The 17,833-nt window shown below is 43.4% G+C and overlaps 1 protein-coding gene across 1 annotated transcript in view; it reads right to left on the reverse strand.

Annotated features, from left to right (window-relative positions):
- Positions 1–17,114, reverse strand: part of grk6 (G protein-coupled receptor kinase 6) — a 37,848-nt gene extending 20,734 nt beyond the window's left edge. Inside the window, exons 1-2 of the mRNA XM_076750398.1 lie at positions 16,860–17,114; positions 10,489–10,584 (exon numbers count right to left, since the gene is read on the reverse strand). Coding sequence (XP_076606513.1) covers positions 10,489–10,584; positions 16,860–16,911 — 148 coding nt within the window. The 5' untranslated portion in view covers positions 16,912–17,114. The remainder of the gene's footprint in view (positions 1–10,488; positions 10,585–16,859) is intronic.
- Between the last annotated feature and the right edge of the window lie 719 nt (positions 17,115–17,833).

A 17,833-nucleotide genomic window follows, 5' to 3' on the forward strand; every position in this document is an offset into this window, starting at 1 on the left:
TTAGGAGTTATAAAAATAAGCAGCTGGAGAGACTGAATGAAGTAAGTAATTAAAGTCCAAAGATCTGAAACAGGTGAGAAGAATAACCAAAGACTGAAGATATGAGGTTGATTCTAAGAGTGAAACACCCATTAAGTTCACTCTTCTGTGAACACAAAAAGGATTGTTTCTAAAGATGGGACGATGAATCCAGAGGAACCGTCTTTAGCTCTGCAGTTGGAGCGAGGGATTGATAAAAGGCCGAGATTAGAGGATTGGGGTAGTCAAGAAGTGGAATATGGGACAAGGAGATAAGAAATGTGACTTGGGGAAAGGTCATGAGATCCATATAAGAAATCAACAGGATTCTGTAGTTTATTCAAAATGTTACAGGAAGCTAACGGAGGGTCATGAGGGACTGTTGGCGAGGTCTAGTTCACAGCCTGGCAGCTACATTCTGAACTGTAAACAGTTTAGGGAAACTGGACTAAGACACGTGTAGAGGGAATTACAATAATCAACGAGAGAGGAAATGAAAGAGTGAATCAGTAGTTCAAGATCTGTAGAAGATGAGATCCTGATTTTGTGCAATGTTTCATAGCTAAAGAAAAGAGTGTATCATCGGCATAACAGTGACGTGACACGTCATGAAAGCAGATAGACAAACCACCCAGAGGCACGTACAATGAAAAGGATTTTTCAGGGATTCTAGATAAGAAGAGTAGCTTGGAGGTTGGTCTGAAATTCTCTAACTGGTCTGGGTCTAGAGAAGGTTTTCAATCCAAAATAATCTTTAGTTCATGCAGTGGAGTCCTAAAATATTTGTCATGGTACACAGAAATGCTGAAGTTGAAGTACTTGGCAGCTAAGAACAGGCTTTGAACAGATTTTAACTACACCGCACCTCCTTAACACGTGATCTGATATTAGTTTGATGCTGTTGAAACAATGGTTATAATGTTTGCAGCCTTGACATCCAAACCCCTGAGTTCTTCTGTCCTGCTGTGCTTCAGGACCAAAAACAACACCAAGGAGTTGTAGATTTGCATCTGTGACTCGTGTGGATGCAAAGCAACTCAGGAACAAGCAAATGTGATTCAGGAAGGAGCAGAGAGGTCAGTGTGATCGAAAGGACAGAGCAAAAGGATCTGCAGAACCCTTCAATCAGACCAGTCTGACTCACCAGTCAGCCAAACAATTCCCATCTGTACAACACAAGATTTACAGGAAACCATTCAAGACAAGTCCAAACTCAACAACGGGATCATAAAATAACAAATCCTTGTTTTCTGTGTCTCAGTCTCTAGGCAGGACATCTTATAGCACCTGAGCTACAACACATAATGAGAGGAAAAGCTGGCCTCGTTCGGTCTGTGCAGTGAGGCCACTCCTTTAAAAATCAAAGGTCATGTGCTGTCATATGAGTTTACTTCTAAACAAAGTTCTGTTTCACGCAAAATACACAGCACGTATTCTTCAGGCCTAACAAGTGTGTTGAGCTCACTCCATTCCCCAGAAAAAAATTTGCAACATGCACATTTGCATTTGAATATTTTGGAATTTGCATCGTTTGCGACAGTTTATTGGACAGCAGCCTTCTTCTGTACTGGTACTGTACCAAGTACTTGATTTAGGAAGGTGTCAAGTTCTAGCCAGTAAATGTTTTCTTTCTTTTCCTGATAAATTACTAAAATGACTGATTATAACACTAATAACTTTGAAAAGATCTGGAGACAAAATGGATGAGACTGAAAGAGCAGATGGAGATATCCTAAATTTAAGTGGTATGATTGAAAACAGGCTTCGTTCTCAGAGAATAAATAAAAAAATCCCATCTACACAAGCACCATTTGTAAAAATCTCTGTCCAATATCAAAACGCAAAACACAACAGAGGCGCTCTAAAGACCATGCCAAACCAAGAGGCAGCAATAAATCCCCTAAAAAACCCTAACCCCAACCCAAAAGCCACGCTGGCCAATCAGACGCCTGAATAAAAGTTTTTACCGGCAGGTTCCCTGCAACTAGACGTCCGACCGGGTGTACGTGTGAACTCACCCTGAGTCACTAACACGGGACAAACTTCCAAAACACTCTATCCTACATTTCCCATAATGCAACCAGTAGCATCTTTTCGTCAGACCCTCCCTGCCTGGTGCGGTAAATGAGCACGACTTGGGTGGAACACCTCTTTAACTGTGTGAAGATCAGTGCTGAGTCGTTTCCTGTGATGATGCAGTGACGGACGCTCAGCCTCGTTCTGTCAGGTTCTGCTGTTTTTATCCCACTTTAGGAGTTTTTCTGCTCTATTTGTCTCCCTTCTGCTCCGCCATGCTGCTGCATCCTCTTTGTTCTACTCTGTTCTACTCTAATGATCTCTTTTCTCTCTACTCTGCTCCAAAGTCCTTCCAATGTCCTGCCGCAAAGTGAACACAGCAGGACAAAGTGAAGTGAATGAGAGCCGGAGTGGGATATCTGGAAGGCAACAACAAGAAAATCATCAGGTTGTTCGAGGCTCTTGTGACCCTAATTAATAGTGCTAATTGACATCTTATAATGCGTGTTTACATTCAATCCAAACCCATTATTGTCCTCTGAAAAACACCAAAGATTAGCTTCATTACAGTTCATGGAGCTACTTGTCCGATCCCACACTGGCTACTCATGCATGAAATATAACATCCCACAGTTCTGGGAACTTTTCATTATGTGGTTGTGCATCAGTGGACTTTCTCAATACATCACTGGAGGTGTGATGTACATGAAAGGAGCTCCAGGGCTGTACAGAACATGCTGTACATCATCATATAGAGAATTTACACAAAGAGGCCTCTGTCCAGCCTCCCACTGCTCTGCAGGCCTCAAGGTCCCCACAGTAAAATTATTATGCCACGGGTTTGAAAACAGATCAAGGCCCTTGCTCTTCTGACTGCCTCTCTCTTTATAGAATAATCAGGGGAAGTCGGGAGAAGTAAGCACACTGAAATTATCGGGTGGATTCTCACTTTTAGCTCTGTGCAGGAGCGCTGTATGCAAAGGTGTTCTTTGTTTTAGACATGATAGCATTGATGCTCTACGGATGCCAGTGTGGGCTGTTGGTCAGTCCTCGTGGTCCAAGCTGAAATATCTCAACAGCTATTGGACAGGTCGCCACGCAATTTTGTACAGAGGATGAATCTGACTTAATGATCCCATGACCTTTCCTCTAACATCACCATGAGGCTCACATTTATGCTTCTCCAGCACTGAACTGACTGCAATGAAATTTGCTAAAGATGTTCATGTTCCCCTGGAGACGAACTGTAATAGTTTGAATGCCTAAAATTGCATCTAGCACCACCATGAGGTGTGCTGAACCAAAGCGAACATTTTCATCTGCCGTCAGATGCTAAACACAGCAAACATACCTTTTCAACATTGTCAATGTGTGCGTGTTAGCATTTAGCTCAAAGCACCACAACTTAAGTACAGCCTCACTGAGCTGCTAGCATGGCTGTAGTCTTGTTAGCCAATTGACCCCCTCCAATGAAGATCGAATTTTTAAACTTTATTAACATGTCCATATGGTATTTCTTATATGCTACAAGGCGGTGCTACATAAGCATTCAATGCCAGGCCTGAGCATTTCTGCCTGGGAACTGCAGTGGACCAATGACAGTGTCACAAAAATGGATTCAGACAGCCAGGATTTCATATGTCGCATACCTAAGAAACCAATCCCGTCAACTTGCGGATTAGGGCTCCGAAGAAACGAGAGGCCTTAGAGGAGAAGAGTTTCACGATTTTCAAAAGAATGCCAGAGACAAAGTCGCAAAAGAAGAGATGGTGAGTCAAAGCCGACGGAGATTTGGGCATTTTTTGCTTTTAAAAGCAATTGATTCAAACATCTGTGCTTCAACGATCAGGTGAAGTTCACTACAGGCTGCAGCTTACCGTTTATTTCTCACACCAATCAGATCCCCAGTGGCTCTGTTGGCCGATAGTGCTGAATGCACAAACATATTTCTGTGACGACATGAGCTGCTGACAGAAAAGGTTTCTGCAGCCACAGCAGCTGATCTTTAAAGTCAGTATGGACCTGGTTTACCGTCAGATCGACTTTCCTTAATGGCCTGTAGATGAGGGCACTGAGCACTGAGGAGGAGGAGGAGCCAGCATCTATCAAGACTCTAGATACTTTCATTTGCCTTTTGTAGAGAAGACAAGCACGTGCAGTGAGCTTCCTGCACGTGTCTCTCAGAAATGGCCACCAGCAGCAAATCACTGGGGGAAAAGCAACAGTAAAAGATAACAGAAAGCAGAAACTACAGCAAAAATTTGACAATTTGTATTTTTTTTCTTAATTGCCTTGATGTGTTTTTGCAACCTGTGCTGTAAAACAGCCCATCAAACTTGCAATAACTGAAAAACATAATTTACAACAGTCATGCAGCCTGTTCAAATGATGCTTTACACTCTTCCTCTTTGAGCTGGAGCCCTGGCGTTGCTGCAGTAATGTCACTGGAGGCCAAACTTTCACTGGACGCCTGTTGATACTGTCGGACGCACTTGGAAAGCTGGACAACTGTCGTCTCCAAAGACTTCCCCATGTCTCATTCACACACCCCTCCATCACATCTGCTTTCCCTATTTGCTTCAGTTTAAAGCGGAAAACAGCAGCTGACCGATCTGCTGTCTCCCTCTTCATGTGACTTCAACACCAAACGTTGTACCTCTGCATTTTCTCCAAGGATGAGTCAACACAGCAGAAACAGATTTCTCTTCAGTATTGTAGCAGAAGACTGACAGGAAATCAGCGTTTGCACAACGCTTTCCAAACATGTTTTCTATGTTTTAGTGATTTGAAGAGCAAAGACAACCAAAACCTTAAAATGACATTTGAATGCATTCGAAGTTTTGATCACTGCGTATAAAATTTTAGAAAGAACAAAATTGGCAGAAATGCACCTGAACAAAGGAGGAGAAGTGGAACATCACAGTGATTAGACAGTGTTGTGCAAGAGAGAAATGCTGCGCACTGCCTGCATGGTATGTGATTGTATGTGCTGTAAATGTAAGGAGAGAAGAGGAGCATGACGGGGAGAACAGAAAAAGAAACAGAGAAAAGGAGAGAACAACCTGCGTCTGACAAACAAGGAAGTTGGCAGTTTCCTGAGCGTCTTTCTCAAGACTCCCTCCCACTCACCTCTTTCTTCTGGTTTCATAAAAACTGTCAACAGCCAGACTCACCAAGACTTGCAGACGTGAATCATTACTTCTCTTCTCTCCTCTTTCTACATCTTATTAGTTGTCTTATTTCCATTTCTGACTCTTTCTAGTCTTCACACATCTTTACTTTCCTTTTCTACACATTTATCAGCATAACTTCTCCTCCCCTCGCCGGGACATCAGCTTTTCAAAACATGTGGTTTTGTGCAGCTACATCTTGAACTTCCTGCCTGCATGTGTCACGTCGTCTGCGGGACAGCATGTGTGAGTGAACTCATTCAAATCCATGCTTATTTGCATAGCACCTTTCAGGAAAGAAGCAGCTCTGTTGTGAAGGTTTCCTGAAGAAAAAACATCTGCTGTTGATCTCGAACGCACCCACCACCTCAACCAAACTTCATTTCACACACAGAATATTTTAGCATCAGCAGGAACTCTTGCTGTCACGTCTGACCAGAATCCAAGACGTTTAATCGGGAGCCGAATCAGGATGTAAAAGTCACTTTTACACGCTTTTATTTGCATTTTCACCACATCTGAAAAGCTGTGACACATGTTGGAAATGAGACGTGCAGAGGCAGAAACACAGAATGAAACTCCAAGACACCTGTCTGAGGGGCAGAAGTATGGTCTCAGGGTACTTTGCTTGAATACGTAAGCACATTTAAACCCTTTGATCAAATAAAGTCCCTCTTGCTTGTTCTAATTTTCTCTTTTTCTTAGACTATTTCTAATACTACTACTACTGCTAATAAAGTCACAAGCTCCTCCTCATCTCCGGTCCGTAGAGTGATTCAGTGACAGCCAGCCCTTGCAGCCTGAATGACGCTGTACACATGTGGTAGCAGTCTGGAAGCTCAGTTCTATAAACTGTAGCCCAGGGGACCAAGGGTCAGGGGCCAGATCCGGCCTGCAAGGCATCTTACGAGGCCGTCCAAATGTTTAGAATTTAACAATAATTTAATGCAAGTTACAGCATTTTCTTTTTTTAATTGGACTTTTTGTGAAAGCTCCAACAAACTCAAACTGTACATGAACTCATCCTTGTGGCTCAAACCCTCCTCGTGCTTTTGATCCTACCCAGCCTGTCTGTCGCCACACAGCATCTCAAGGCAGTATAAGGTTTATCGCGGGTCGTCATCAGCTGGGCCTTCATGCTTCTTCTTTAATGGATGTCTCCCTAACAATGTGGCCTGTGTGTTTACTCTGCACGGCCTGGGTGCCATGTATGGACGTATAGCATGAAGTGGCCGTGTGCAGTGACGGTCAGTGCCTCCATGCACAAACAGACCTCTCATGGATGGGAACGCCGATGTAAACATCACGCTGACACCTCATCCTTCTATAGTTAACCTTAGAGGCAGCTCAAACCACCAGAATGGTTAAGGACAAAACACAAAGACGCACACACAGGGCTGAAAGATTTGAGAAAAATATCTGTTAGCGCTTCGAGTCAAACAAAATGATGCACTCAGTCGCTTCAGAGGTTGCCCAAATGTTCTTTCTTCAATCCATCAGTCAAAAATCCTTAATATCTGACGGAAGAGCCCTGACATTGACAGATCAGCACTTTAGCTGCTTGGGCTAATCACACACCGATCACACTTATACCATCCTGCTGGCCTAAACGCGGATTAATCCGCCGCTGAAAATAGTCCCCAAAGTTTAAAGATTTGTGTTGTCAGTAGGAACCAAAGGACTCGGAGCTAAGAGACAGAGACAGAGTGTGGAAGTCAGGAAGTGCTGAGAGGCGAACAAACACACTTTTTGGTCTTTTCATTTCATTTCACTGTGAGAAAACTGTAAGCAACAGGAGAGTTGTTGTGTATATTTCACTGGGTCAACACCATGACTGTCCTCAGTGCTTCAAGCCAGAATCTCAGACAATAAAGAAAGTGGAATGCCTTCAGCAGGGCGCCGGCTACAGTTTGTGGTAATAATACTGTATGAAGAAAGAGAGAAAAAGACTTGCTTTATCTTTAAAATATAAGCTGAGTTCTGTACAGGGCTGGAGAGTTCAAGTCAAGGCGGAGCTTCTTTCCCAGCACAGCGTTGAGTGGATCGTGACACACAGATACCACATCGCCTGCAGCTCTTCATTGCAGTGATGCAGCAACACGGCCACCATATTGCTCTGTGCAAGCAGCGGCTCCTAATGCAAGTATGTCTATCGAGGCACGAAGCCGATCCACAATTAAAATCATCATAATGTCATGTATGACGCGTATTTACGAAACACAATACTTGGTTAAATAAAAAACATGTTGGGGCCTAATGCATTACGAAAGTAGATAAATGCATTTATTCAGTGCCTTATTCTTGGAAATCAACCTCGAATTTACGTGTATATTGGTAAAAAGATAGACTTGATGCATAAATAAAAGCTTCAGGTCGCGGCTACGCCTGTGAGACGCAGCTGAAACAGGAACCTGCACAGAGGTGGTGCAGACGGCTCGCTGATTAAAATCTGTCATGTGAGACATGAGAGTCCGACAAAGTCAACGAAATCAAAAAAAATCACAGGGTAAGCTAACGATGCTACAGAGAGCTGAGGCTGCAGTTCGTATAGGACAGCACTATTATTACAAACGCTGCACCCGAATACAACACTAGTCGTACTTCTGCAGTCATAAATGTAACGTATTACTTTGAAAAAAAAGTAACTGGTAATTAATGTTTATTTTGGCAGTAACTTCCCAGAGAGTGAAACAGAAGCCAATTACTGACTAATCCTTTCCTCATAATCAAGCCTTTCCCTCCAAAGCGTGTCATTATCAGGAGCCTTCGCTGCTCATGATCACACAAATACTTGACATTGTTGGACCATTTCACTAATCTTGGGAATTAAACCATGAACTGTTCCATCCAGGGCTGTGAAGAGCTCCACTGTACTTTGGAGGAAGCTGGGGACGATCGCCAAGAGAGTCTGACTTCCTCCTCCACCTCGCACTTTCAGTGACATCCTCTCCTGCCTGTACGTCTGGGCTCTTCTACCTGCTCCGCTGTCATTAACTCTGAGCCGTCACCTGTTAAAATGAAAGTGCTCATACTGCTGGTTGAAACAGCAAAAACAGCAGCATGCTTCCTCTTTCTGCACCGGCCACAGTTTCCTCTGTGGTAGCACTTGAGCAAGATTCGTTCTAAAAAGCCTGCAAGCGTTCAGCGCTTGACTTTTCTGAACTGAATGAATGATCTTCTTGGTATGAAAGGAGTCAAGTTAGGACACATTTTATCTGCTGAATGTAGTATGAAAATGAGAGCGGACGTGACAAAGCAGCTGAGAGTCCTGAGAATATCTCTGGGTTGAAACAGAGATTCAAAGAAGAAAGTCAGAGCGCTGCGCTGACCGTCCTGTCCATGCGTTGGATGGGAAGCAGTGCAAGTGATTACGAAAGACAGCACTTATCACCCGCCTCAATCAGTTGATGACAAAAGAATATTACACAATATTACGAAATCCTGCCACTGAAATCAAAAATGCCACCAACCAGCTTTAAAATGACCAATAAATCATAAAGTTACCTGATGGGTGCCTGTTAAACTTGTGTACAGTCAGTACAGTGACTGGTTTTGGGGATTCCTGAGTCCAGAGTTGTCCGTCACGACTGAAGAGCTCACTTGTAAACTTAGTTGGATCTTAAAGCTGGAGATATTTCTTATTCAAAAACTAAATTTGAATGTATTAAAATCATCGTCACCATCATAAAAGTTGTGAAAAGTAGAGGCTCACGGCTCATTCAGTCATTGGCTTTCTCTGCGAGTTCAATGAGAAGATTGATCCCGCTCTCGTGTCTGTACGCTGACCATGAAGCGAGCAGCCGTTAGCTTAGCATAAAGGCTGGAAGCAGGGGAAACAGCTAGCCTAGCTCTGTCCAAAGTGAAAAATACACCTACCAACACTAAGCAGCAGTCAAACACGCGTCATGTACATAAACAGAAGCATTAAAAAACACAATTTGTTGTTTCAGAAGGAGTTATCTGTTGAAACTATTTCTTCACAGTAATTTTATCCAGGCGCTAATGTTCAAGGCTAACGCAGATTGTCAGATTCGGCCGGTGAGCCCAGGTTTTGGCACTGGTCTCTGACATAAAGTCACTGAGAGCGTAACGTCCATTTCCTCCTTTTGAACCTGAGAGCATGCAGCCTGTGGATGAATGGATGTCTATTTTGGTACAGCATTATTAAGCAACCGCTGGTCCACAGAGGAAATGAAAAATCAACATTGATCACATAAACTAAGTGAAACGTAATACATCAATAAATACTGAAATACCACATTATCATTAGATCACGTTTCAGTATATCCGGGTGTCCAAAAATAGCCAACTAATCTGACTTAAGTGCTTAAGTACACAGTGTGTTGTGTACATAAGCACTAACTTTGTCCTCCAAGTGTTTTGAATCTCAACCTCTGCAGCTGAATTCAAGACGTTTGCTGCTGATTTGCTCTTAAATGAGAGCTACACAGAGCTGCCCTCTGATGGAAAACATACATTAATATCCCAGTCGGGCTGTTGGGACTTTCCCTCCGCGGAGAAGAAGAGTCAGCTGCTGCCTCTTAAAGGGAAAACCTCAGAATATAATTCCTGTTATTCCTGTAACACTGCACAGCTCAGCTTTCATTAGTGAATGTGATCCTGGTCTCTGTGAAGTGTGTCAACACTGGAGTGATGATGTCCATGTTCACGGGGAAAAAAAGAGGAATGTAATTTACTCATTTATATTAAATCTATTCAACACACAGGCTGAGGAGCACAGCCCAAAGATCCACCAGCTCAAGTCAATGTTTGCTGTTAATTCAACACAAGGAAAATGCAGGCAGGTCCACTCAGCTGAGTGATGTATTGATAAACCGGATGTGTGACAAGCAGCAGTGTCTCCATCAGATTGGTCCAGACTGAAATATCTCCACAAGAGATTATGAGTTTATTATGAAAATGCTTGTTATGGTCTGCCTTATTTCCATCTTAAGGAGCCACTTGACTGCAGACTTTATACAGGCCACGTGCAGAAGAGCTTTTATAAACTTACACTCCAAAAAGGACCGTTCCAGAGGGTCCCACTGTCCCATTTTAACTCAGATCTGATGACAGGGGTCTGGTGGTGGCTGCACATGGTAAACGTAGCTGAAGGGGCACTGAAGCAGAGCAAAAACCAAGCTGTGTACAAAAGGTCTGAATCTGTTTCAAAAGCCTCAGACTCACTCTGACTCACTCAGCACATAAAAGACCACAAACATGTTCGCGCCAAAGCCGGATGAAAGCCTGCTCCTGTCGGACGGGGAAGATGCCGTTATCTCACCTGTGGTTTGTCGCAGCTCTTCACACAGACTTATGTGGGGGAACTGCAGCAGCTGCTTCCATTTCTTACTTTTTCCTTTTCTGTTCCCGCCGCCTCCTGTGAAACAAACAGTCTGGGTTTAAAACTCAAGTCCAAGAGGGATGTTAAAGATGTAGAGTAGTACAAGTAGCATAAAATGGAAATACTGAAGTAAAGTAACAGTAACAACACTAATACATTTTATTTGTAGAGCGCTCAAAGACGCTTTACAGGAGAAGGGTCAGATAAAAACAATAAGACCATACAGGACAATTAAAACACAATCAATAAAAGCAAAGCAGAGAAGAAGAAAAAAAAAAACAAGTACTTTGAATTTGTACTGCTTGAGTAAATGTACTTCCAACACTGGTGGGGTCAACAAGCTGTTCACACAGTCACATTGTGAGGACTTCAGGGTAAAGATTGGATGTTAGGTTTGGAATTACAACGAGTCTAAAGCCTGGTGTGCCTCCAGGGAATCAATAAATGCGCTCACAAGTACAGCAGAACAAGTCGGTGTGTTTGGAGGCAGCCATGCGCAGTTTCTTCAGAAACTACGGAGTGAAGATAAAGAGCGAACGTCACTCAAGCAATCAGCACAAAGAGGAACCAGAGGAAGTCCCTGTGCGCTCTGCGTCAGCGCTCCGGCTGCTGCTCGGCGCCCGTGCAGCCGGTGAGACACGGCACAGCCGTGCAGTTCATTCACCGCACTGCAACAACAGGGACAAGAGCCGACACGATGCTCGCCGTATTACATTAACACCTCATGCAAGTTTCAAGTCCCTGCAGGTTGATTTGCTTCTTGTGAAATGAAGAAACCATCAGCTGCCTGAACAGTGGAACATAATCCAGCAATCACTTTTTTTAAGGCAAAATGCAAAACATTCAGCTTTTCTCTTGTTTTGTGTCATCGTGAACTGAATATCTGTGAATTCTGAAATGTTAGTCTGCTAAAACTAGACATGTGAAGACGTCACCTTCAACTTGTGGGACATCTTTTGCCATTTCAAGGACTATTGAAGAAAGAAAAATAATTGACAGAGTAAGTGAAAATGAAAATAACGTTTCATTCATCCTGCAGCTCGGGCTGCAATTAACAATTATTAATGATTAATTGATTAATGCTTCGGTCTGTAAGACGTTAAAAATCAACAGCCCAAAACCCGCAGACTCTTGACTTGCAGTCAAGCCGTCAACGAGCACAACACAAACTTCATCTGAATCCCTGAACAGATCTGAGATACGCCAACAGAAAGATCTCCTCTCATCTGGATTTCAGCAGCTGGATTATGTTAACAGAGGTTTTGGGGACAAAAGCGTGAAGAGTGATTTGGACGTGCCATCCCCATTCCAACGGAAAAGTCCCTCTTGCTCCCTGAAAACATCTCACTGGCCGTCCCTCAGATCTCCGAGACGATATCACTTTCACAGATTAGACGTGACTGATTGATTAGTGACGCTCCAGGATCGAACAACGTGTCCGAGGGGCAGCGCAGGAGCCGCTGATGGACGTGCTCGTAACAGAGCGTAGCTGTGAAGACAGCGGCCGACTGGCTGCGGAGTCAATGCCACGCGCCACAATTTGCTATTCAAATACTGCACGGCAGCTGCTACTCAGTAAAAATGGATTATTGTCATAGACGCAATGCAAACAAGATGTTTTGTTTCTGTCCGGGAAACAGATGATAATATCAGCCACGGAATTACCAATAAGCTGATTGATAACAGAGAAAAGGAGATCTCTGATGTCCGTTCTGTGCATTAGTGAAACATAAATAAATACAGATGAAGAGCAGGAAGGCGCTGAAACACCGATTCTTCACAAAATGATTAACATACGTAACGAGAGGATGAAATCGTCCCACATCGATCATGGAAGGAAGCAAAGAAGAAGCTGAGGTCAAAGGTGAATTCTCAACTTCTGTCCTGAAGGAAGGCTGTTCAACCAACACAGTGTGACATGATATCATATCTAACAGTGAGGTTCAGCCTGACATGAGATAAACGTGCTGCCTTAATAAACCACGTCACAGCGACTGACACAACAACACGTCTGTTGTTTCTCTGAACAGTGCGTCTCTTAATGTCACATACACCGTGGAGTTCAAACACTCGGCGTGCGTCCTGAAGGCCAGACCAACGCGGTCGATGTCGGCCCAAAACTAACAATTACTCACATTATTGACTAATCTGCCAATTATTTTCTCTACGAATCCGATGACTGTTTGTTCTGTAAAACATAAATAGTGACAAATCAGCATTATAATTTCTCAGCCTTTGTTTGACCATCAGTCCAAAACCCAAACACAGCGCTGCATTACTATAATGTGAAACTGGTAAAAGTGGCAATTCTTCACATTTGTGAAGGCAGAAACACGAACTGTTTGGGAAAAGCCTTGAAAAATGACTCAGACGATCAATTATCAAGACAGCTGGCGATGAAGGCTCTTCTTTCCTGCAGTCACAGTAATATTGGAAATGGTTCTGGGTGGTCAGCGGTGTGAAGCCTGCACCATGCTAAATGTGACATCTGCAGTTTAGACCCAGTCTGAGATCTCTCACGTGTCCCCTTCTCTGGCACAACAATGAAACGTTCTATGAAAAGTACTTTTCTTTCTGAGGCATAATAAGACACACCAGCTGATGTTTTTATGTCGGACATGACACTTAATCAAGCAGCAACTTGGGTTTTTTACCATTGATGTTAAGTTGTTAAATAACACGTTCCAACAGCCCAAGGTGATATCTTCAAACGCGTTCTTTAGCCGGCCCAAAAGTCATAAAAAAAACCAAACAAATATTCAGTTTGTAAAAAGCAGCAAGTCCTCGCCTGTTAGAAGCTGGAATCAGAGGCCATTAAAAAATGAGTATTTAACTTTCTGTTTATCAGCTGATCAGTTCATGACAAATAGCTTCAGCTCTACATCCCACAACAACAAAATATTCAGCGTACAGTACGAGGAAACCAACGTGACCTGATAACAGGAAGTTAAATCGTGTATCTAATGTGACATCTCAACATTTCTCAGAGCGTGCAGTGGAGTTTTGCATTTTGCTGATCGACTGATTGATTAATCGGTTCATATTTCAGGCTGTGAGCAGGTTGTGTTGCGTATTGTGCTGCGTTCAGGTCACATGGGATTGAAGGGAGTGATGGGAAAGATTGTGAGTTCACGTGTCTGAGCTGGTCATGTGTGCAGTGACAGGATAACACTACAGACACTCAATTTGCATTTAATTCACAAACCTTGAGCTTTGTTTATTCTGTACATATTCACCCATAGGACACTGGAAATTATAGTCACATGACATGAATAAGCTGTTGGCCAGTGACACTGAAACGCCTCGTGTGAGCTGTGCTAGTTGACAGCTAAGAAAATAGCAATTGTTTTACCCCTTTGTGTTCAGCTTAGAACACAATTTAGCTTTTCAGTATGAAGGAAAATGAAATATACTGAGTTCGAGAGGTGAGTGGAGCAGAAGTTAGAGCATCAATCATTTTTAGTACTGAAGGAAAGGTGTCTAAAGAACCGAGTACAGCTTTAATTCATGGGAAAGTTTCATTCAGCTGAATACACTCTGGGTTCTGCAGTCAGTAAGTGACAGTATGGAAACACGATAAGTAAAACCCAGGCCTATCAGAGCGTTAGAACAGTACTTCAGCTCAAAAAATGTGATAAAAGAACTGCTCGTCTCTTATCAGTTTACAAAGACTGCAAACTGCTTTAATCCCAGCCAAGTCAGCCGTTACTCCACACAGAATTAGTCACGATGAAAAGATGAAACTGAAGGTTGCCTGGGTTCAACTTTCATTTGACGGCTAACCTGGGGTGTGCCACATGACTAAAACAAGCAGAAAAAAGAAATACGTCACGAGAAAATTACACTAATAGATTTACCGGTTGGTATTTTTTCTGCCTGTCATGACGTCAGCCACATTCCCTAAAACGTACCTGACCTAAAGTAGCTGTGTGAACTTACAGCTAGTGACATTAGGATTGGTCCCAGAGGTGGGGGGGGGGGACTATCCCAATCAAAGGCTGGGATAGTCGCTCCTATGTAGCCTGTCAGACAAAAACCAGGGCAACCAGAGTCCAGACCTGCACATCATGCTCACATAGACTAACTGCTGTGAGCACACAGTAAAATTTGAAAGCCACGGAGATGAACACATTGATCACTTCCTCTTTTCTCACTAGACATTGTTTTGAGAGTTTAATGAGGGAAGCAAAACATAACCACCTTCACGGTTTCAGTTTGATTTCTTCCTTAACTCTGCAGAGAAAGATGGATCCCCCAAAATGACACCTGTTGCCTCTCTCATCCCTTTGCTTTCCTTCACATCAACGTGCAAGACTGGTGTCACGCGAAGTGATTTTCTCAAGTTCAGACTGTTTCCTCTCTCCCTGCCATTTGCAGCCATCACCTTGAGAAGTTGCCAAATGTTGCATGCTGTAAAGGAAAACTCCAACCAAACACTTTAACACCATCTAAAACGACTTTGTTCAATTCTAGGCCCGTTTCGTTTCGCACACCTCATTCTCTTCCTTCCACGAATAACTAAACTGGAGGGTAAATGTAAGTCTTCGATGTCAGGCCTTCGATCCAAAAGCAGGCAGGAGACAGAGAGACCTTTGACTTGTGATGAAGTAAAGCGAAATGTAGTGTAAGAACAGTTGACTGTGTTAATTCAGATGTATGGGAACCTTCTGGTGGGTGTGTTTACATCCGATGAGCAGTGAACTTACATGATTATTTGCTGGCATCATCCATCTGCATAAATATCTTTGTCCTTCAAACTTATATCCATCTTTGCATGTTAGAAAATGTGTCTTTTTATACCTGAATCAAACAAAGTCTGGCCAGCCTGTGCCACAGGCTTGGGTAATAATGATGACGATATAAGAACATCCTGTCTAGTCTCCGTAAAGGTCGGAGGTCAAGGCCTGCCCAGTTCTGGGAGGTATGGTGCCTTGCTCCAGGGCACCTTAGCTGGACAGAGGGGTTCCAGCACAGAGGCTGCACTCCGGGTCCTCTACAAGCTCGACAGATAAGCTGAATTGAGCAGATAAGCTCACAGTGAGGGAACATGACACTCATCTTCTCATGTCCCTCTGCAGATGGCATCAGGATTATGTTGGCAATGAGTTGCAAAAAAACTTTGTCTCCTGTTTAGAGTGACAATAATAGATGGTGTTTCCATTGTTCACAATAAGATGTCTGTTTACAATTTATACTGTAATTACTCAACAGTGTTATCGTGCACAGGAGCCACACTGTGCCAGTGTTTGATAGATGTTACATTGGTTCTGGTACATTTGCTCTGGTGCATTTGCATTTTAGACATTTAGCTGTTGTATTTTCCTGGAGTGGCTTAACAATTTTAGGAGCCCACAGGTATCAAAACATAAGAATATAAGACATACATATAACATAAGAATCCAGAATCTAGACTGCACAGCAAATAAAAGCCATTTTGAAAAGAAGACGAACACACTAAAAAATTATGAATTGCAAGTCTATGCACAAAGTACAAACCCAGTACAGCACAGCTGCTGTGCCTCAATATCCTGTTTCGCAAACGTCAGGACGATGCTGCAACATCAGCAAGGGAAACCCGATGTGTCGCTGCAGTAACGTTTTACAGTTGCAACCGCTTCCGGACTTCTGGTGCTTCGCGTTCCATGTACATAATCAGAGCAGAGCCAAACTTCTGTTTAGAATGTGGCAATTTCAGGCGCCCTTTTATGACAACCGTGTCCGCTCGCTTTCACCGACGAATAAAACGACACTACTAACGTTTTGCATGTGTCTGGGATTCACTCTGCAATTCGGCACACACTCATGGTGCTTCAGTAAATATTAAACTACATCTGCCCCCACTGTCTTGTTTTACCAAGCATCACTGTGATGGTTGTTACTGTGGAACAGTAATTGACGGTTTACAGTGAGCGCCATCAACAAGGAAGGCAAACATTTTATCGGAATACAGCGATTTACTCAAACAATTTCCATGCCGAATTGGTCATTGTTTGCTTAATGGTTGGCCACAGTCTCTAGACAGGTTAACGCACGCATGCGTGATCACAGATAAGCCGGAAAACTTTAAATTGCTAAAGTTGAAAATGGAGTTCGGTACGTCGTTCAATCCACTCGAGAGAACGTTGCGTATTTTAGGTTATATCCTGTTCGTATTGAACAGCATTATCAAAAGATTTGACCAACGGCCAAGAGGAAGTGCAGTAACGGTTGATATCACCCACTTACGGGGCATCCCTCCAGCCGCTGGACCGTTACTGTGTCACTAATGTACCGGGAGAGAGGAGCTGTCAAACCACCATCTCCATCCTTACCTTCCCGTGCTTTCAGCAGCACCGTGTTGGCTACGATGTTCTCCAGCTCCATGTTGATGCTGTTACAGCAGCAGCAGCAGCAGAAGACGGAGCTCCTGGTCCCCCCCGGCGGCTTCAGTCGCCGTTTATCCTCTCTGAACACCGTCCACCACCACCTCCCACCGCCCAGCCGAGGCGGAAAAATTCAACTCTGCGTTTCTGCTTTCGCACCGTCCTGTCCGGTAACAGTCCGCACTCCTCCTCTCCTCTTTCTCCTCCTCCTCCTCCTCCTCCCACTCCGTCTGTCCCTCCGCCCTGAAGCTGCTGTCACAGAGGAGGAACAAACACAGACTTCTCACTCTGTTGCCGGTTTTGCCGTTGAATACAATACAGGACATGAAAATGACCCCACAAACACACCACTCATTTTGCTTAGCTTTAGCTAAAAAGCTAATCATAGTGCATGTGTGGTTTTCTGGTTTTCAGTTAAATCAGTATCTTATAGGATACAATGCTGGATAGCAGCCTAATTATGATCATTTAAGTATTTAAACCGAATTTAATTATTGTTAGAGTTCAAAACATCACTGCTGTCACTGGGTTTTGGCTGAAGGGGAGCTATGGCTAGCTGTAGCTTAGCATATGAGCAGAAACATCCACTGCTGTTGACTGTCAAAGTTTTCTTGGAAATAGTTTCACAAAATAATCTTAACTTAAGGTTCTCTTTCTAGCGTTTTCTTGAACTTCTGCCTGAGATAACAGGGTTGTAACTGTGAACAGCAAGCTTACTAAGTTGAGCTTAAGTTAAATTTCTTTCATATTAAAAGAGTGTTTTCTTCCTGAAACGTTTCTGTCTGGGGTTTATCCTCAGTACGGTTGAGATTCTGGGACATGTCAGGCTCAGCGCCGCTGTTAGGCTTGCCTATCCCATCAGTATGAGTTGCTTTATGGGGCTCAGTTCTTTAGGCTCAGTCGTGCTTTGGAGCAGAATGCTA

The sequence above is a fragment of the Chaetodon auriga genome, chromosome 15 (assembly GCF_051107435.1).
Source record: "Chaetodon auriga isolate fChaAug3 chromosome 15, fChaAug3.hap1, whole genome shotgun sequence".
NCBI classification, from domain to species: domain Eukaryota; kingdom Metazoa; phylum Chordata; class Actinopteri; order Chaetodontiformes; family Chaetodontidae; genus Chaetodon; species Chaetodon auriga.